The 22,289-nt window shown below is 41.5% G+C and overlaps 2 protein-coding genes across 3 annotated transcripts in view; one reads left to right on the forward strand and one right to left on the reverse strand.

The window, feature by feature from the left end:
* SLC31A1 (solute carrier family 31 member 1) overlaps nt 1-7,215 on the reverse strand; it is a 29,606-nt gene extending 22,391 nt beyond the window's left edge. Inside the window, exon 1 of the mRNA XM_036750433.1 lies at nt 7,048-7,215. The gene's annotated coding sequence lies outside the window, so the exon portion shown is untranslated. The remainder of the gene's footprint in view (nt 1-7,047) is intronic.
* A 97-nt stretch (nt 7,216-7,312) lies between these two features.
* The window catches only part of FKBP15 (FKBP prolyl isomerase family member 15), an 80,704-nt gene continuing 65,727 nt past the window's right edge, over nt 7,313-22,289 (forward strand). The window contains exons 1-2 of one of the 2 annotated variants that reach the window (XM_036748156.1): nt 7,313-7,576; nt 18,799-18,914. In XM_036748156.1, the coding sequence (XP_036604051.1) occupies nt 7,524-7,576; nt 18,799-18,914 (169 nt within the window). In that variant the 5' untranslated portion in view covers nt 7,313-7,523. The remainder of the gene's footprint in view (nt 7,577-18,798; nt 18,915-22,289) is intronic. The other variant, XM_036748155.1, reaches the window with a different exon arrangement.

Here is a 22,289-nt window from a genome sequence, read left to right on the forward strand (position 1 = left end):
AGCTGATCCAGCCATTTTGGAGGGCGGTGTGGAACTATGCCCAAAGGGCTATAGAAATGTTCATACCCTTTGACCCAATAATACCACTTCTAGGGTTGTATCCCAAAGAAATCATGCAAGCGGGAAAAGGACCCATATGTACAAGAATATTTATAGCAGCTCTCTTTGTGGTAGCCAAGAATTGGAAAGCAAAGGGATGCCCATCAATTGGGGAATGGCTGAACAAGCTGTGGTATATGAAGGTGATGGAATACTATTGTGCCATAAGAAATGGGGATGATGCAGACTTCATAACAACCTGGAAAAACCTACACAACATAATGCTGAGTGAGCAGAGCAGAGCCAGGAGAACGTTGTGCACAGCCACAGATATGTGGACTCCGTGAGGACCAACCCTGACATACTGCGCTTCTTTCAGCAACCTAAAGGGGCAAGGACAACTCCAGGGGACTCACGATGGAGAATGCTATCTTCATTCAGAGAAAGAACTGCGAAGTTTGAATACAGACTGAGGCACACTACATGCTCGCCTTTTCTGCTTCTCTTTTGTTTTTGTTTTTGGGGTTTTTTTTTTTTGTTTTTTTTTTTTTTTTTTTGGTTCTGTTTCTTCTTTCTCATGATTCATTCCATTGGTCAAAATTCTTCTCCACGACTTGACTAGAGCATAAATTAATTCAATGCGAAGTTATACATGACAGTTATATGAGACTTCATGCCGTCTTGGGGAGGGAGGGGGGAAAAACTGGAACTCAAAACTATGTAGAACCGTGTGTGGTAAACTAAAAATAAATAAAACACCTTTAAAAAAAAAAAAATTTCAGATGGCTCATGAACATCTTATTTCTCAGTATTTGATGCTGTAGGGTTGAGAATTTTTGTTTTCAGTGAAGTATAATATATGGATTCACAGAATTTTAGTTTGTATGATTAAACATGAAATAATGAAAAGGAGTTTATGAATTCCTCAGTTGCTCTAGGTACCACCACTTAACTGCTTCAAAAGCAAAAACCCAGACACACCAAACAGTATGCCTTCTTTTGTTATAGTGCTACCTCCTATTTCTTTAGGGGAACTCCTAAGGCTGTCCAAAATGCCTATAAGCATTTACTGGTTAGTCGTCCAGGAAGAGCAATTCGAGTTTCTGTCTGTCCTTTAAAACATTTGCCATTATTTACTTTTGCAAAGCAAGCCTCCATCTCATGATGCTGTATTGCACAATGCCTACAAAAGCAGGTTGTATACAAAAGCTAAATGCCATTGTGTAAGGGAAAGGAGGGGTTGGGGGTGGGTCCTAGCAACCTTTTCCTTCTCAGCTGGCTTTGCATTCCTAAGGGTGGGTCCTCCTCCCCTTAGAGCCCATCCCTAAATCTTGATCCCACTAGGAGCAAAGGGGCACCAAAGGTACCTCCTTCCCTATGTCTATTTATCCTAAACTCTTAGTTCAAGTTGCCACCTACAGGAGTTCTCTAGGCACAGATAACTGTAGCTTTTTATTACTTTAAAGCTTTTGATGATTTGTCACTCTTGGCCAGAAATTACTGAAAACATTTTTTTAAATAAAGGTTTATTTCTGTTGAGAGCAAAATGTTAGAATGGAGGCATTAGCATCTTTCTTCCCTGTTGGGGGTCGGGCGAGGAGGGAGAATGTTTAACCTGGCTTCTTCCTGAGGAATTTGAGGGGTGAGGTCACCAAAAAGTCAGAAATGTGCCTACTTCCAACCAGTTCCCAGAATGCTTATTTTCAGTGTTGTCTTTTTTTTCTGATGAAAGAAAGGGAATGACAGAAGGAAGCATCTTATTTGACAATAAGATGAGGTATGAAAAACTTAGAACACAAGTAGTCATCTTTAAAACAGCCAGATTCTACTAGGAACCTTCGTCTGGGTTAAACTACCAACCTTGGAGATAACTTAGAAGAGCCCAGACCCTGTGTTATTCTTGCAATCAAATGCTGCATTGTAGTGGCAGTTCTTGAGACCCACCACAGAAAATTTCACTTCACTATGTAGAAGTAAACAAAGCGAGATCTCAGAACCTGCATTTTGTCCCCACCCCCTTACCACCATCTCAAGTGATAACATATGAAAGATTCATGGTTATAAATTTAAAATATTAGTATTACTTCTAAAATGAACCCAATCATACAAATGAATAGACAGGTCTGCTACAGGTCTAGAACACAATCTGTCACGGTACTACCTTAAATTACTCATTGCTATGTCATTGCCCACATCTTTGTTTTAAGTGTGAAAACTACTTTGTAGGCTGGCAATTTCCAGTGTACACATGAAAATGGGGGCAGCGGACTAACTACTAGAAGGCCTATCTAGGCTCAAGTCTCTGCTTTGCTCCTAATTAGCTGTGTCCTTAAGTGCCATTTTACCTGATTAGGTAGTGTCTTCATCTGCAGCCAGGGCTCTTAACCTGAGGTACATGAACCTTCAGATTTCAAGGGGTCCATGAAGGTGGATAGGGAAAAAAATTACATATTTATCTTCACTGACTTCAATTAACATTCAGAATTTCCTTAAATTACTTAAATACCTTATTCTGTGGAGTTCATAGACTTCTCAAGACTGCCAAAGGAATCTATTACACACACAAAAAGGGTTAAGAATTCCTAATCTAAAGCATATAAGAGTAATGTACTAGCTGTTCTAAGGTATCTTCTGGGACTAAAATCCTACAGTATGATCTGTGATTTACAAGGACCAGACATCGATGAAAAACTGCTTAAAATGCATTCTGAGAAAATATACGAATGTCCCCAATTCTATAGTCTTTAGCTTGTGGTTGGAGTAAGGGAATGTGAAGGTGGGAAATTAACAAGGGACCAGCTCTCCAACCCTGATCTCTATTTGTAACTACAGGCTAAGGTGTCAAAACATCTCATGGTAACAGTGTTCTTGGAAACAGTATCCCTACAATGGTGACTTTGGCATCCTGGATCATATCATCTACATTATTGATCCTGATAATAGGCCTCCTAACTCTTTGGAAATGGCCAAACAAAGGGGCAGCTAGGTGGTGCAGTGAGTAGAGCACTGGGATCAGGAGGACCTGAGTTCAAACGTGGCCTCAGACACTGGACAAACTAGCTGTATGACCTTGGGCAAGTCACTTAACCAACTGCCCTGCCTTCCCCCTTCAAAAAAAAAAAAAGGAAATGGTCAAACAAGTAGGCTTATATCTTCAAGGTAAATACCAAAGAAGAGAATTCTGAAGCTCCAGAGAGATAAAGTCCTCATTCAAGGATGAGAAAAGTGATGTACCCACTGGCACCAACAATATTTCATATGAAAATGCTACAATTACAGCTCTGGAACAACAATGATTTTGAGGGGGCAACGGCCACTTTAAAATATAAACTGGATGAATCTTTTCCCTGTGAATAACAGAAATTTACATTCTTCAGCAAGAGGCTACAATATCTGTTGGACTATAAGACGACCGTATCTGATGCAAAATAATTGCTCTCCCGATCACTGTGTCAACTTGCATTGCCTCATGGGAGAAAACCCTAGCCCCTTCCTAATCCGGAAAATGAAAACAAGCAGATCTACAGTTGTTAACTGAGGAAGAATCACAAACAGAAATAATTTATCAAATATAATCTTTTTAGCTGTCCCATTTTTTTTCTCCCCCAGTACCCCTTAACACTCAAAATAATTTAACACATCATACCACAGGCAATATGTGGTGGTATATGACTCTCTCTGGAGTTCACCTAAAAGGCAGAACAGTTAAAAAAGAAAAATTTAAAGGAAAGGAATGAGCCCGATCGTTCCCCCACTTTCTACCTCTTGCTCTGGACAAAGTAATCAAATCAGTAAGTACTATAGCTTCTGGAAAGGCACTCTTTTCTTGGTCACCACCTTCCTTTGTTCACTGTGTTCCAGTACCTAGTACAAAGTAAGTGCTTAATAAATGCTCTATCTCCCTCCTAGATAGCAAGGGACGTCTCACTTTTTGTATCTACTGTGTGCCCAACACACAGTAAGCTCTTAAGTACTTTTCATTCAATCATTCTTTGTTATTTCACTCAACTACCAACTAGCAGTGTGACCTTGGGCAAATCACACTTATCCTTGTGAGACTGAAGTAGGTTGTGGAGGGAAGAAGCAGGGAGCCTGAGCTATACCTAAAATCTGCCAGATCAGCAGCCCAGTAAAAGAGAGCCCTAGACCATTAGTCAGCAGAATTAAGTCTGGTCCCACCACTTACTATGACCTTTAAGTGTCACTTATTCTGTGTCTCAATGTTCTCCTCAGTAAAATGGGTATGTTGTCTTTTTGGCTTCACAAAGCTACTGCTGAGTGAGAAATAAAGAAGAGATGTAAAAGTGCTTTAAAAACTGTAAAAGTATCATACTGCAAAGGAATTATTCCTTTTTAGAAGGCATTGTAGTAGGTGTTGTGGAAAGATTTCCAAGATGCTTAAAAGCCCCAGCTACTTTGGAGCTTACAATCTTAACTGTTGAGATAAGTGGTACTGCCACCTAACAGGTAAATATAATAGGCAATGTGTGAATACCAAAAGACTAAGTAACGATTAACCAATAAACAAATGTTTACTAAGTTTCTACAATATGCCAGGTCCTGCTGATACAAAGACAAAGATAGTACAGTCTCTGGACAACACACATGATGGGGTTTAGACTGTGGAAACCCCCTTGGACCCCAAAAGAAACTGAGTCCCATTTGTTTAGAGGGGGAATGATGAGGGTACAGTCACTGGGAACTCCCTTTAACTCTCCCGGAATATTCCCACCAGATGTGCCCTTTGCCTATGGCCAAAAGCCTTTCCTTATCTACGCCCAAATCTCTTACCTAGCCTAGCCCTCTAGCCCAGCTGCTTCCCACCCTTGAACCTGATCAAAATATCTACACCCTAGCTGTTACCCTAGCCTTCTGTTGTCTTTCAGCTCCAGGTAGCCTTCAGCTATTTCCCACCCTGGAGTCTGACCTCACCCCAGTCCACTCTAAACTCCTCTTCTATTCATCCCAGACTACTCAAGACCACCCATCAATCCCTCCCACAATCTTTCCGTATATAAGTCTCATCTTGCCTTCATGAAGGCACTCAGATGGTAAGATTTATTAAGACAACTCATTATGGCGAGTTCTCCTTGGCTGAGACTTGAGTCAAATTCTTTCGACAGGTTCAGGCGGGTCGGTGTTTTGGGGTATTGAGCACCCCTAGAAACCTATGGTTCCTTTACCATCATCATTTTTCTTTAACCTCATCACACACATAAGCATGCATGAAAATAAATAGAAGGTAGTAAATGTTTGGGGGGGCAGCCACCACCAGCTAAGAGGAACAGGAAAAGTCTTAAGCAGAAGGCAAGATGAGCTGAGCTTTGAAGGAAACTAGATATTCTAAGAGATAGAGATGATGGAGGAAAGAATATATATTGTAGGAGGAAGGAGATCCTTTCTGAGCAGAAAGTTTGATACAATTCACTAGCTAGCTTCAGAAAGCCACTAAGTAGCTGTGATTTTCAGGAACTGTTTTCCCATCTGTTAATATGCTGTGCTTTAAGCTTTATCAAGGACTTTACCTACATTATCTCAAATTAGGCTGAACAATTCTGGAGTCCAAGTGTGATGTCCACACTACAGATTATACTAAGTGGGACAATTAGTATTTACACCACGTCTCCAGACTTCAAGTTCAAGGCTCCTCCACCAGGCTTCCATAGCAAATGGAAGGACTATGACTAACTCTCTGCTTTGTAATAGTCTTAGTTCTGGGATGCTTAATCCATCTTCCTTTGCATTTTCTTTTTCATTAATTGCCTTGATATAGTTGACTTTGTTTTTCCAGATGAAATACTTTTTCTGGCACTATAAAACAAGTTTTGGTACTGAGAATTGTAGGGCACTGAGTAAATAAGTTAATTTAGGGTAGAATTGTCATTTTATTATATTATCTCAGACTACACATGAACAACTGATCTTTCCAATTGTGCTAAAAGTGTTTTGTAATTATGTTCATATAGTACCTGGGTTTGTCTTGGCAAGTAGACTCCCAAATATTTTATATTGTCTACAGTTATTAAGTAGAATTTCTGTCTCTCTTGCTGGTGGGCTTTATTATCTTATGTATTTCCAGATTATATGGAAATGCCCAACGATTTATATGGGTTTATTTCATATCCTGCAATTATGCTACACCATCACATCTTCAAAGAGTGGTAGTTTTGTTTCCTCATTGCCTATTCTAATTCCTTCAATTTCTTTTTCTCCTATTGATAAAGCTAGTGGTGATAATGGGCGTCCTTGTTTCGCCCCTGATCTTACTGGGAAAGCTTCTGTCTAATCCCCATCACATATAATGCTACCTGATGGTTTTAGATAGATACCACTCACCATTTTAAGGAAAACTCCACTTACTACTATGCTCTCTAATGTTTTTAAGAGGAATGGGTACCAGATTTCGTATGACTCTCTGGATGACTTAAGGGAAGCAAATGCTCCTTTCTGGATCTGTTTCTTCATTGGTACCACGAGGGAGGCCGAACAAAATGATCTCCATGACAAAAGTGATGTGACTTTGGTCAATTACCTTCCCTTTCCAGGGCCCAAGTTTCCCCATACATAAAACGAGGTGACCTTGGGCAGGTCCCTTAACCTCTCTAGACCAGTTTCACTGTCAAATGAGAAGTTTGGACTAGACAAGGTCTCTGCCAGCTCTAAATCTAGAAACCTATAATTAAATGGTCCCCTATTAACCTTTTCCCCAGGGTGGAGGCAAGTCCCACCCCCAAGGCCCACTCTCACCCTTTACCCTCAAAAGACCGATCCAGATCGCCAAAGCACAAATATCTGTCCTCTGCTTTTTCCTCTCACTACCACGGTCGCCTAACAAGCACTCATGACTCCTACCTGGGGCAAAGACAAGGCGTGCTTGATGGGAGAGGGGGCGAGAAAGAAGGACCACGGGCACCGAGAAGGGTCAGCCTCGTGGGCCCCCCCCCCCCCCAGGAACCCTAAGGGAGGATTCATCCAGGCGACCGACAGAAGGCGGGAATGCGAACTTACCGTCCTAGATCCGGACGTCGCCGCCAGCTCCTTCGAGACCCTCCCTTTCAGCTCCGCGAGTTTGCTCAACCACACTTAATCCTTCACCCAGACCCCAGCCCTACGTGTCCACTAAAACATCAGCAGCGGTCGCTGTCGCCCAGGAGTTTCAGCCTCGCCCCGCCCCCTTCCTGGAACCGCCCAATCACCTCGCAGCTCCTTCCACCTCCTTCCCACCTTCCACGCCCCATTGGCCGCGACTGGGCCGGCACGATTCGCGTCACGTGATACGCGGGCTCACGTGGCTTCTCCTGCCGGCCTTAAGCCCCTCTCTCCTCCTCCCTTCCCCCTTTCCTTTTGCCCAGTCTCCCCTTTAGAATTAGCGGCGTTCCTTTTCCAGTCCCAGCCGCCGCAAAGCAGGGCGGGGGCGCCGCGGCATTTTTACGACACCGGCGGCGGGTAGATACCTCGTCCCTCTTTCCTCCGGCCTAGGCGCAATGTTCGGGGTTGGGGACGAGGATGACGCCGACTTCCTCTCCCCCAGCGGCGGGTGAGTGGCGGGCCCCGGGATGCGGCTTCGGAGCGCCGCGAGCTGGGGCCTCTTTTGTGAGAGGCCTTCCCTGCCTGCCCGACTTCCGGCTCCCTTCCTGGTTTTCCCAGCGGCACACCCCCCTCACTCCTCTCCCACCGTAACCCGGCATCCTGCCCACCTTCTCCAGGAAGCCCCCTAGGCCTTCCTGCCATCTCCTGGTTCTGGCTCCCTCCCTTAGCCGGGCCTACTCGTTTGGTTCTCCCTCCGCCCTGCCCCGCTGACAAATCTGGTTGGGCCGCTCAAACTGGTCCTCCCAACTTCCCCCAAAGTTTTGCTCCTCCCGTCCCTCTTCTCCACCGATGCCCGGTCCTCCATTGCCTTCCTTTCTCTAGAAATCAGAATGCCAGAGACCCCTGCGCGCCCCCGCCCAGCCAGTCATGTGACAGAGGGAGAAACTGAGGCCTAGCTTGGGAGCGTTGGGAGAATGAATTGGGCCTGAGCTGAGACTGGCTCGAGTCTCCTTGGCGCCTGATCAAGTGGTTTTTCAGCCTCACCACACTACTTCCTCTTTTCCGTTTTTGGTTCCTCATTCTATATCTGAGATGAGGGGACGCTCCGCGCCCCACCCCCGACTTTTGAACGGTCAGTGCACCTTCTGGCACGATGCCCTCCCCCCCTCCCAAGTCTTCCATGCTGAAAACCTTAGAGTTAGGGTTCACTCTTTCCTCAGATGTAATGGAAAGGCATTTGCATTTGGAACCAGTGGTGCAGTGCATAGAGCATCCTGCTTGAAGTAAGCAAGACCTTACTAGCTGTCTCACCCTGGGCAAGTCACTTAGCCTCTGTTTTCTTCGGTTTCCTCATTTGTAAAATAGGGATAATAGCACCTACCTTCCAGGGTTGTTTTGAAGACCAAATGACCCAATAGTTGCAAATTACTTAGTATACAGTGTTATATTACCATCATTATTACCTGCTACCTTGGGCAATTTCCTGTAAGATGAAAGGGATAGACTAGTTGACCTTTAAAGTATACTACTTCTAGCTCTGTATCTGATCTTGAGAACCTTATTTGTTCTATCAATCAGTGACCAGTTATTCTTTTGGAATCCTGCTGCCACCACTGTAGTACAGTTCTTATTACCACCTGATTGGATTATTTCAATAGCAGTTCAATTCAATAAACATTTATTTAGCACTGTGGTTGTGCTCGGCACTGGGGATACAAACAAGAAAAAGAAAGACAGTCCCTGCTCTTAAGGAGCTTACAATGTAAGAGCACTACACACAAAAGGAAGCTGGAGGAGGGGTCTGAGCAGAGGGAGACTCGGACATCCACATTAAGCAGAGCTGCTAATGGAAAATGGAGAGTTACTTGCAAAGGTTTTATCTGAGCCCTCTAAAAGTAGAAGTTTGTTGCAGCACTCCAGTCTGAGGAGAAAGGAGGCTGAAGAACTTGAGGTGTTGAGTATCAAAAACTAAGTCAATCAGTGTGGTGATGTGGTTTCTGCTTATCCTAGTGAGGCCTCATGTTCTTGTCTCTTTCCTTTTCCCTTTTACCACACTAGGCTTTCATCATTAAACTGTGTTGTGACTGTGAACTGGAGGTGGGCCTTTTTTGTTAGCACCATGCTCTGTACCCTGTGAGCATTCAGTCAGGGTCTGTTAAATTTGTTTAGAACCAGATCAGAGTTCTAGCTGGCCCTACCCACCTCTTATGGTGGCTTAACTTGACAGCTATGCTAAGTCATTCTCTTAACTCTACCCAAACTTTTGGGCTTTGATATGTTCTTCTTAAGCACTCTGTTTTTTTGTCCTTTTCTCATCTTCATAATTTTCTTTCATAAACTAAGTATCACAGCCATAAAGAACCTTAAACAACATCAAGTGTAACCTAGTGCAGTGGTCTTCAAAGTGGAGACTGGGGCTCCATGGGGGAGCTATAGCTTGACCTTAAGGGGTGTATGATCAACCAGTGAGGTAGGGTGGGAAATGGGTCATATCCTAAATTCCCCACAGTAGCCAGTCATGGTTCTTGTCTCCAACACAACCACACTTAACCTACATTCTCCCATTATTACCCCACTTTGTATAAATTGACCAGCCTAGTCCTTTCTAAGACAGGTTTTAGGCCCTGAGGGCACTTAAAGCCTAACTACTACCCAGGTACCCACAGCAACATTGCTGCCTTTGGGAAAATTCTAGCTCCCTACCTCTCCAAGCAACAGAATCTTTCCCTGTCCAAGATCGTCTGCTTGCAGTAAATGCCTTTTGGAGGGCAGACTATGTGCTACAGACAGTGATACAGTGAGGTAGAACCCAGTCTCTACCATTTTCAGCTGAGATAGCAGAGAAGAACAAACATGGATGGGTAGGACTGTTTTGAAGATACCATTATCTTTCCCCCTCCCCCCATCCCTCTTTCAGACTTCCCCATTAAGGAGGGGGAGGAATACTACATTCCTTACATCACCTAGGTTCACCCCTCCTGTTGAGTTTGATTCTTTCTTATCCTTTACTAAACATACCAAGTCAATGGCCAAATCTTGTTTCTACCTCCAAATCACTCCCAACTGCCTCTTCTCTATAACAACACAGCTTCCATCCTAGTTCAAGCCCTCATTACCAGTCACCTAAATTATTGCAAAACTCTCCAATTTGGCCTCTTACTTTCCCAGTTCATCCTCTGCACAGCTCCTTAAGAGATTTTCTTGAAGTTTAGTCTGACCATGTCATTCATTAAATGTCTATGGCTTTCCTCCTGACTTTAGGAAAAAGTAATATTTCATTTTTATCTCATCCTTTTCAAATTCATATTTTCATATGAGTTATTCTGTACAGCATTATTACTATAGGTCATGTATTTTATACTAGGAATATTTACTCCAAAAGGTTTTAATTGTAAGGGCAATGATAATAGCTAACATTGATGTAGTGCTTTGTTGTTTGGTCATTTTTCAGTTATATCCAATTTATCTTGATGCCATTTAGGGGTTTTCTTGGCAAAGATACTGGAGTGGTTTGCTGTTTCCTTCTCTAGCTCATTTTACAGTTGAGGAAACTGAGGTAGACAAGGTTGAGTGACTTGCCCAGGGTCACACAGCTAGTCCGTGTTTGAGACCAAATAGGAACTAAGGAAGTCTTCCTGACTCCAGACTTAGCACTCTATCCACTGCAACATTTAGTTGCTCCATATATAGTACTTACTATATGCCAGTTACTTTGCTAATTTCTGTACAAATATTATTTTATCCTCATGACAACCCTTTGAAGTAGTTGCTATTTTTATCCCCTTTTTAGAATTGAGGAAACTTAGGCGAACAGCTTAAGTGACTTGCCCAAGGTCCCACAGCTAGTTTGTGTCCTGGGCTGGATCTGAATTCAGATCTTCCTGTGCCACCTGACTAGCTGCCTAAAGCAGCTACTTTCCTGAAAGGGGTTTGAGATGATTCTTAGATTTTACTTACTTAGCAAGTCAAACCCAAGCTAGTTATCCCTCCCTCAGCTGCCTGACATCTGTCCTCTCTTCATCTTTGCTTCTCAGAACCCTTAGTTTCTTGGAATGCTTAGGTGTCACCTCTTCTGTGAAGTCTTCCTGAATCTCTCTGATAGTAATCTCTGTTAAAATTATATTGTTTAATAAAAAATAATCTTATTCATGTATGTGTTGCATACTTTCTGGGGTATTCCTTAAACTAGAGGTTCTAAAGTCCTTCTGGATAGCAATTCCACCATTTGACTGGCAGTCAGTTATTCAGGGAGTTAAGCTAGAATATGAAAAGTTTCATTTGCATCAGCTAATGGTCCATTGCCTGGTGGATTGCAGTCACCTCCACAAAGGGAAAAACGTACTTAAGGTTTTATGCAGCCTTATGGTGACATTCCTGGAGGAAAAAAGAGTTGCTCTACCCCTTTCCTTATTTGGGAGGTTGAGTTACAGGGATGGGATGTCAGGTGATTTGGGGGAGGAAGTTAACCTTGGGGGGGTCTCTGGAGTTGCCCTGATCTGGTTTGTCCCAGTGGAACAAAGCATTTCTCTTTGGGCAGTTGGTGGTTTACCGAATGGAGGGCTGGGCCTGGAGCCCCACCTAAATTCAAGTCTGGTCTCAAACACTTATAGTATGTGACCTTGGGCAAGGCACTTAACCTGTCTTAGTTTCCTCTGCTGTAAAATGGGAATAACAGCACCTATCTCCCTGGGTTGTCCAAAGGATCTAATAAGATAATTGTTAGGTAGGCACTATGTAAATGCTAGCTATTATTATTATTAGTCTTATCAGAATATCCTGGTAGAACTGGAGATATCTTTGAAGGTGGAGGCCTCCTTCCAGATAAAAATCCACAAGTCTCTTTTTGCCTTTGGCCAAAGCCTGAAAGACTATTTAGAAAATTTTGTAGTTCCCTTTCTTTGACTTGTAAAGTTATTTTTTTTCTTGGCGAGATGTCAATAAACATTTATTAATCATCACACTTACTGTTAACCTTCTCTACAACCCCTTGTCAAGTGTAAGCACCTTGAAGGCAACAATGTTTTCATTACATCTTTATAGCTCCCTGGCTTAACAGATTGCCCTGCACTGTTTATTTAATAAAGTTAGTTAATCTGTTATTTTATTAGTGTAGTAACCAACTTCCTGCAGGAAAAAATGTCTCTAGTAGTGCGTGTTGGCAGTTTCTCTAAAATTTAGACCTAGAATTGCCTATGCAACTGAAATGTGCCCAAGGTCACACGAACAGTGTGTGTCAGAGGCAGGGCTCAAACTCGAGTCTTCCTGACTCGAAGGCCTGTTGCCTATCATCTCAGCCAAGCTACCTTGCACGTAGTAGGAGCTAAATGAATATTTGTTGAATTGAAACGAGCTGAGTCTGAAAGGAAAATAAGGATTCTGATGGGGGAAGATGAGAGAGTCCATTCCAGGCATGGAGGACATGAAAATAACACCAAAGGCAAAACAACTCAGGCCAGAGTAGTCTATTCCGACGGGAAATGAAAGGGTGGAAAACAGATTGTATGCAGAGTCCATATGTCACAAGTGAGGAACCTGGGGCCCATATAAATTAAATGACTTACTTGCCCAGGGTCCCTTGAAATAGAAGTAAGTAGTGGTGCAGACATTCTACCCTGTACAATCTTACTCCAAATCTAGTGCTCTTTCACTGCCTCCAACCTGCTTTTGAGGGTAGTGATAGCCTTCCTTCTTACATTCCAACTACTTAATTAGCATCTAATGAGTAGATCTTAGTGAAGGTGAGGAAGGGGTGGGAGGAGAGAGACTGGGCTAAGAAATTCTATTCTACAGTTCACTACCATAGTTTCTGATGGTAGTTAGGTATTGGTCTGTTGTATCTGGCCTAAAACTCATGCTGGTTTTAGTGATATGCTGGCTTTCTTAGTTTGAGAACATAAATCCAGCAGATGTAGTCAAGATTGAATTCCTAGGCTGTGAAAATAGCTACTTTGTTAGGAAAAGGTCTTGCAAAGGAGGCCAACTTTTTTTTTTTTTTTTTGCTACTAGGAAAATCAAGTTAGATCTAGTTGATTTCCTGTGGGGGTTATAGGAAGTGACTCTTAACATTCTATCATTCCATGATTCTTCTATTATTGATTTTTTGCTAGGAAATAGAAAACATTGCACTGAACACTGTAGCAGTTTTTCTGTTCTTTTTTTATTGCAATTATCCATTGAATGGATTTTTCCTTCCAGGCATTGAATTTGAGATTTTCCCACATACCTTTCTTATCAAATTCAAAAGAGCCTAGTATAAATTAATTACAGTAATGGTAGTTAAATCTAATATTCAGTGTCATTAGATTCAGAGTAAGAGGGGTTGAGATTGGGAAAGAAAGTGAAAATAATGAATCAGGTCAGAATTAGCACTCTTACTAAAAAGAGATTTCTAGTGAGTTGTACTTAGATACAAAGTAAGCTGACAAAAGCCAAAATCGTCACCAGTCTTTGGGGTATGATTGCAGTGGCAGTAGAATAAACAAAAGGGAGACTACATCTAGGAAAGGAGGCCTCATAGTCATTGACCTTTTCTTTTTGTCTTCCAAGGTCTGGTCATTACTTTTATAATAAACCAAAATCTAAACACCCTGTCCTGTAGCTTCTTAAGTCCACCAGTGAAATTCCAGATCACTTCAGAATATAAAAATTTACTTTTTCTTCCAACTTAACTGAGAAACCTGAAAATTTTCTAATATTTATTATGAGTAAGGCTCTTAAAATTTCTTATAAGTGCTTCATTGTTGCCTAAAAGCGATTATGCAAAATAGCAAAAAGGTCTTTTTTTAAGTGGCTAGATTAATTCCCTCTGCTATTCCTGATGGAAAATGTTAATGACAAACTTACAATCTTTCCTCCAAAGAAGACTGAATCTGTTTATATATATTTAGTAAACTGTACGGTAGTTGCTTAGTCTCTTTCTATAGATTTTTGTCCTTAGGTTCCCCCCCCTACTGATCTTTTCTTCTGTAGAGAAATTAAAATCTCTGTTATGAGCTTCAAGGCCTTTCTTTATTTCTCAACATTTAGAAGAGTTAGATCAGTACCTCCCCCAAAACAGAAGACATAAAGAATATTTCCTTTTCCTTATCCTCTTGTCTCCTAAGCTACCACTATTTACCACATAATCCCCATACAGTAAGAACAACCTTTTTGAAATCACAAACTTTTGTAGATGTCTCTTAATCAGAAACTTTTGGAAATTGATTTCTTTTTCCCTCTCATTAAGCTGAGGGTACCCTGGGATGATGCAGGAATCATCAGAAATCTTTTACCCACCAGCATGGTAGTAGTTGCTTAATGTCTAGTCCTGGCCAGTAGCAGTACTCTCCCTGCCTCCAGCAGCTAAGTGGCCCAGTGGTTAGAATAATGGGATTCAGGGAGACCAGAGTTCAAATCCTTCTTCAGCAGCTTACTTGCTGTGTGATCTGAGCAAGTCATTTAACCTCTCTGGGCCTTAGTTTTGTAATCTGTAAAATATTGGATTGTTGTGAGGATAAAATGAGATATTGTAAAGCATTTTGCAAAATGTAAAGCACTGTATAGATGCTAGCTTACTTTATTACTTTATGAAAATCATTATTTGAATTTATTATTTATTTTTATATATTTTATTATTAATATTTAATTTATTATATGAATTTATTACTTATATTACTTTAAGAATTTAAGTATACCTAATTGGTTTCTTTACCAAAGACTGCAGTAATTTGATCCAGCCTTATATTTGTTGGATGCCTATCATGATCTCGGTATTAGAGAAGATACAAAAGTTAAATAATAGCTCGCATTTATAGAGCATTTTGCAGAACAGCAAGGGAGGCTCTGAGAGGTTATGTCAAAGCCAGATCTTTCACCCACGCCTTTTAACTCCAGGCACTGGAGCCTTTTCACTAAATGTCTATGAAGGGCTCCTGACCTCTTGGGGTTTATCCTCTGATAGCTATGGGAGGAGAATAGTTAAGATGCCCAGAGTAGTATTGACGTAGATAAAATGGCAGGCTGGGCTGGAATCTAGGGAGTTGTTGACCTCCAGGTCTTCTACTGACCTTGGGCCTTTTAGGGTTTCCTCTGCTTGACTTGACTGTGCAGCCCATTAATCCGCATTGTGTAAAAATTCGTAGGAGGCAAACACAGGCCCAGCCTCTTGGAGAGTTTTCAGCTAAATATATTCTTCAATATGTTTATCTGTAGTATGTGCCCTCCATCTTAACAGGGCACGTACTGAAACAGTATTTTGAATTTGTAGACCATAATTACTATATAGATACAAGATATTGATAAACTTCACCAGAAAAAAATCTATTAACAGTAAAAAAAGAATGCACAGCTTAGTAAGATTCATTGACATAGCACAATTGAATAAATTTTCTTGATAAGGAGAGGAAGGAAAAGTTAAATTGCAATATAAAAACTTTTACCTAAAATAAGTGAGCAAAAGGAGCCTTGCGAAAAAGGAAGTTTATATGTAATGTTTGGGGGAAGGGGGAGCAAGGAACCAAAAGCAGAATGATCTAGAGTTCGCAAGAGACACTTTTATCTATTCTGTCTTTGTCTGAACACGTACTGTAATGCTAGCCCTCATTATTGTAGGGTCTCAGCCTTACTTAACACTTTTAGCTGTTTTCTTCTACTATAATCTCTGAAGACTGAAAGTAGGAGTGACTAGGTTGGGGGAAATAGTGAAGCCAAAACTGTCAACATTGCCATTGCTACTAAAATAAGATTTAGAATGGTTAGAAATACCAAGAATTTTACCTGGCCGTGAGTGGATTTAGAAAAAAAGATTTTTATTTCTTGTCATTATTTGATGGTGTGATTTGGTCTCTTAGCTCTGCCTCAGCATACTTAAGGTAGTTACAAAAGCTCTTTTATGATTCATCCAGATTTGATCCACCTTCTTCAGCTTTCTCCAAGCCCCACCCCTTGATTACATCTTCTCATTTCCACATTTTAATTCCTCCCCACCCCTTCTCATCCTAATACACTTTATTCTTTATACCTAGCCAAGATATTTTTAGTTTCCTCTTGGTTGGTCTGCATCAGTTAGCATGAGAAAGGATTCCTCTCAATTCATAAAGAGAATTGACCAAAGTGTGTGTTGGAAGATGAGCCCAGGATATCAATAATAAAGGTCTCATTATCTAAGGCCCTCCTCCCCTCCCTCAGGTTTAATGGGTCTCTTCCTATTGTGAATGCCACCTGGCCTGACAGTTCTTTTGAGGTACCTGAAAAGGCCTTCTTAAAACATAGAAAGGAGTCTGCCTTTTAGAAAGGCTGATTTTCATGTAGCCAAACTCCTCCACTGCCTCTAAAATCAGTTTTATTTCCTGCAATTAGCCACTAGAATGTCTTCAAATCACATTTTCATATAATCTCTGTGGAAACAAAATTCAATCAAAGCTTAGAGAATGAATTATACAGGGATACAAGATAAACCCACAGAGATCGCCAGCAGAGTCTATACAGTAATAACAAAATCAAGAAGGATATAGTAGGGAAGCTCCATCCAAAATAGCTGCAAAATGCATAAGAGATCTGTGAATCACCTACCAGGGCAATATACCTACAAAACATTACTCAAAAAAACCCACAAAACTTAAATAATACATCATGCTTGTGACTGGCTATGCCTATATAGTAAAAATGGCAATACCACCTAGATTAATTTACTGTTTTACTGTTATATGAAACTACCAAAGGGATACTTCATATATTGAATTATTCGGAGCCATTAATGACGGGCATTTTATTCCAATATAAAACCTCTCTGTGCTTGGGGAATATGTGTTCATCCCACAACTAAAACTAGTCCACAGTCAACCTTTGTGTCCCTTTCTTTATAGCAAGTATGTAATATATATGGAGGAAGATTCCTTGCCCACATGGAATTTAAAATTTGTGATAAGAGAAATTGATCACTTTTAAAAAAGAAAGGTAGAATAGATATAAATAATGCAACAGACCAGTAGAAGATGGGTGGTAGAATGTCTCTTTCCTAAACTGGAAAGGCTTCTTCTTGTGACTTTCCTTATATGTAGATCATCACTCTCCTGCTTAATAAATTTCAGTTCGCTATTGTTTCTAGGACAAAGTATAAACTCTCCTAGCTTAACTTTTAAAGCCCTTTGCAATCTAATCCTAACCTTCCTTTCCTTGTGTATTTCTCCCTCTCCCACACTCTACAGTCCAGCCAAACCAGCCTTTTTTTCTATTCCTCATACATGACACTCCATCTTTTTTCTCTTTTCTTTTGCACTGATAGATCCCCATGCCCTGCATACACTCCATTTCCACCTCTACTTCTCCAAATACCTCTTCCTTCCTTCAAGATGAAGCTCAAGCATGTCCTTCTCTGTGAACTCTTTCTTGTCCCCTCCCCCAGCTGTTAGTGCCTACCTTTTTTACTTTGAAAAAATTCTGTGTATTACATAAAGACACATATCCCTACAGATGTACCTGACTTTTCCATTGGAGTGGAAGCTCCTTGAGATGAGGGGTTGTTTCTCTGCATCCCCAGGGTCTAGCAGCACAGTGCACACCAGTGCTTAATATTATTAAGATTTGTGGCTTGATTGGAGAAGAAGGGCTATAGAGAGGCTCCCAATAAAGGATGAAAGTTGTTACCTGTTGGCTGGAATGAAAAAGGGTTTTCCACTAATGGCAGAGCATAAGAAAAAACAAGGACACCGGTCAGGGGAAAATGGGTGTTGGGCACATCAAGCCACTTGGCTTACTGTTGTGCTCAGGCAGAGTAGTTGTTCTAATAACCAAATATGTCTTGATGTGTGCATGTTTGAGTTATGTCAGAAGGTTTTGGTTAATCAAATGTGCAGAATAAAGCACTGGCCCTGAAGCCAGGCTCTGGTTGGAGTCCTGGTTTTGTCACTGCAGCTCTGAGCACATCAGTTTTTCCAACCTCACTTTCCACATCTGTAAGATAAAAATTATATTGCTTACCTCCCAGGGTTGTTGTGAGTACTAAATGAGATAATGTGTAAAAAGTGCTTTGTGAGTAGATGGGAGTCTTTAAATGTGAGCAAGTATTGCATATTACAGGCTACCATCTAACAGGCTGGGTGACCACTTGTCTCTAGAAAGGATTTGTTGCATTTGGAGGTTGGATTAGATTACTACTAAGGTCCTTTCCAACTCTGAGAATGACTATTTGAAAAATATGTATGTTCCTAATTCAAGGATGTGTACATATAGGTAGTCCTCAATTTAAATATATTAAAATTGCCTTTATCCTGTATATGCCAGGAGGTGGAGGCAGAAATCAAAGAATGGAGAGGTAAAAGAGGGACCATAGCATTGCAGTGAACATATTCTCCGAACTAAAAATCTGAATGCATGGTTTAACTTTTGAAAAGCACTTTTAAAAGTGTATGTTCTTATCCTGAATTTGAGACTAGAAAATCCAGAAAAGATAAATGGATGCTATATTTAGAGATCACTGAGCTCAGCCCTCAGCTAGAGGAAACAGGCCTGTGCAGGAGGAGTGCCTTTCCCATAGTCATGAAAGCATCATGAGGCCATCTTATGAAAGTCTGTCAGGCCCACTATCAGCAGGCTAATCTGGAGGAAGGGAGCTTTTGTGAGTCTTGCATGGAGCTATGTATGCCAAATGGCATTTGGGAAGGACTGAACTTGAGTGGTTTCTGTAGTGTCTTAAGCATGTGATATGTTTAGGTTTCTATCAAGTATCATGAATGCTTCCTTTTCTTTTGACAGTGCTAAATTGGCCTCTCTCTTTGGATTGGATCAGATGGTTGTGGACCATGGAAATGAATTCTTCCAGTATACAGCTCCAAAGCAGCCTAAGAAAGGCCAGACAATAACAGCAACTGGTAAGTTTGCTGTCAGCTCTCTCAGTAGCTGTGAGCCCAAAGCACAGCCTTTTAGGTGGACAGCTGCAAAGTGGCTTCTCCCCGTTTTTCCCCTCCCAGGGGCAAGGGGTGGTAGATGTGTGGGCCACAAGCACATCACTCTTCATAGCCAGATCTGCCATGTTACTTTTTTTTTTTTTTGTTCACCTGTGATTAAATCAGTATAGGGAGTTCTCAGCGAAGCAGCTGCTCTCTAACTTAGTCTTAGAGAACTGTCTGGGGTATTGGGAAATTAAGTGACTTGCCCAGGGTGACACAGCCATCATGTATCAGAGATGGAACTTGAACCTAGGTCTTCCTGCCTCTGAGGCAGCTCTCCACTCACTAAGTTAGTGTTCTCCAGTTTCTTTGTGAGCAGAGCTGCTCTTCATATTCTCTAAGCTGTGGAACACTAGGGCATGAAGTTGGGGGTGAATGAGGCAGTATACATGTGTATTGAAGTCTTTGAGAGAGTGAAGGGAAGAGCTGACTAATAATCTAATAGAAAAAGGGGCATCAGGGAACTTTTGCCCCTTCCCTCCTTAGGAGAATATCAATAAAGGGGTTGGGGAGGTGTAGCAACAATGGGGCTAGCAGCTGCTGTAGGGGTGTAAGACCAATGACCCCAGCATACAGAAGGGCTGCTAACAGGTTTTGATGGGGTTTAGACTGTGGGAGCCCCCTTGAATTCCTCTTGAATCTTCCCATTTGATGAGGTATTTGCTTGAGGCCATAAGCCTTTCATTAAGGCTAGGCCCAAATCTCTAGGCTAGCTGAAGGCTACCTGGAGATAACAATGTAGGGCTGGGCTAGTTTAAGGATAACAAATTTGGGCATAGACACACTGATAGGATCTAGGGTGGAAACTAGTCTGACAATGGAGGGCTATCCTAGCTTAAGAGTAACCTACCCTAGAGATTTGGGCCTAGCCATAATGAAACACTTATGGCCTCAAGCAAATGCCTCATTAAGTGAGAAGATTCAAGGGTGCTCCCAACAGTCTAAACCCTATCACTTCTTTTGATTTGCTTTACTAAGGAAAGTAACATTAAGGTGTTAACAATCTCACTTTAATCCAACATACAGATGTCATTCACCTAGTTCAGGGGGAAAAGATCAGCTCCCTGAACTTCAGGGCAAATACAAGCAGAAATTACAAACATCAACAGACAGATCTTGTCTGATCAAATCACAATACATAGAAGAACCAATGGGTCTGGGTTACAAAGCAGGGGGCACTTATGGCTTGCCCAGAGTCTCAAGGCTCCTTCCATGAGTGTGCTCCAAAAGTCAAACGCTAAGCTCCCCTCAGTTATATCCTGTTAGGAGCCCTGAGGACTCTGACCTCACCTAGGCTGGGTATTTGAAAGTTCCCCATCCCTAGCATCACATTACATACAAGTCAATTACTACTGATTGTCTTAATTCTGAGAAATATTCCAAGACAAAGACAGCAAAAAGGTTTCCCATCCATTCAAACAAAAGGGAGACTTGATAGTCTTAGCATCCCAAAAGGGAAGAACAGGGAAAAGTCTGATTGCCTTAACCAGGAGGGGAGGGGTTCATCAACCTCTTTGTAGGTTAGAGATTTAAAATCTGTCTGGAACATCAAATTTCAGATATTTTTGATATGTTATTTTAGCTGAACTTTATTTTTCTCTCTTTTTTATTCTTTATGGCTCAGAATAAGGGAAGGGATAATAATGGGAAATGTAGATGAGGTAAAAACAAACATTAGCAATAAAAAATTATTTTTAAAAAGTCTATCTGTAGATCGTGATCCATTGGTTCTGTCCTAAACTCTAGCATGTGTCAGCTGTGACTTAGGTTCTACACGTTGTCAACCCTTGGCCTAGAGTACTGTTGTCTAAACTCAAGCCTGGCAGGGATTTGGGGGGCTCTTTGCCATCTTCCCTTCCCTTTCTTCCTTCATTTGAGCAAAGAAGAAAATCAGTAAATGATAACTTTAAGTTAAACTGTAATGATGTTTATTGTCTATACACTATATTATATAACCATATGCAAATAAAATACCAAGGCAATAGGCGTTCTTTCTTGCGGAACATCTGTTACAGGTTCCCAGTGAATAAAGAAAACTGGTAAATTACTATGCTACTATACTGTACCTTGGGGGGGGGGTTGGGATAGACCAAGAGAAGTAAAGTTCCATAACTGTAGGATATTGACATGTGTTCCCCCTAGAAGGCACATGTACACATCTCCATTTCCTCTTTTTTTCCCCTCCTTTTGTCTCTTCCAGTAGTGGAGGGAAAGAGGCTGAGTGGGAATCCAGCTGTACTGAGGACCCTGACTTGGCTGTGGGAAAAGGGAATGAATTTTGCTAGCACCCTTTCTAACCAGTCATGAAATCTTAATTCTATATCAGCAAGCCTTTTAGCCAGTTGATAGTTTTCTGTGTAAACAGGCTGCTGGGGACATTTGTCTCTGATATCCTATTTTCTAATCTTGTTCTTGCCTCGTGGCCATTCCCTTACTGCACTCCGGCCATTCAGCTGCCAGCCAGCCACCCACCCACCCACCATACCTTCTGCCCACTAACTTCCTGCTTAGAAAGGGTTCAAACCCCAGAGTAGGCCCCTCCCTTCTTTCTGCCTTCCTCAGACTGGCCATTAACCTACTGCTCTGGTCGATTTGTTGAATTCAGAGTTGACCTGATTGTTCATAGTATGAAGATAAGCATAACTCTTAAAGAAAAATGAGAGTATCTTTAAAAAGGAATGAGTTGGGGCAGCTGGGTGGTACAGTGGATAGAGCACCTGACCTGCAGTCAGGAGGACCTGCTTTCATATCAGGCCTCAGATAACTTATTAGCTGTGTGACCTTGAGAAAGTCATTTAACCTGGATTGCCACAAAAAAAGAAAGGGGGAATGTATTAACCCAAATGTATATTACTTGCAAAATGTGTGGAGGATGAATTGCCAGAAGAGGAGAAAAAGGATGTTGGTGCTCTTTGCTCACCCATATGCTTGTGTCCTTCCTAAGTCATAGTCAGGGATGAATTAGGGAGACAGACACACACACAGACACACATGCACAGAGAGAGAGTACACAGGAGAGCGGGGAGAGGGAAATGGAGAACAGAAACAAAAGCAAATGAGAATACCTTAGAGATATCAAATTCAGTCATTTGTGTTGACCTACCATACCCATCCAAAGAGCTTAGAAGAATGTGTAACCTTGGGCAGGTAATTTCTGATGACTGTTGTCTGCAGATTGCTCATCTACCAAATGAGGCTAATGCCTGTCTTAGGTTAGCCACCTGGTTGTAAAAATTAAATGAGGTTATGTACAGGACAGATGCTTGGAAAAATCTAAAACAGAATATAAATATGAGG

The sequence above is a fragment of the Trichosurus vulpecula genome, chromosome 3 (genome assembly GCF_011100635.1).
Source record: "Trichosurus vulpecula isolate mTriVul1 chromosome 3, mTriVul1.pri, whole genome shotgun sequence".
Classification (NCBI taxonomy): Eukaryota; Metazoa; Chordata; class Mammalia; order Diprotodontia; family Phalangeridae; genus Trichosurus; species Trichosurus vulpecula.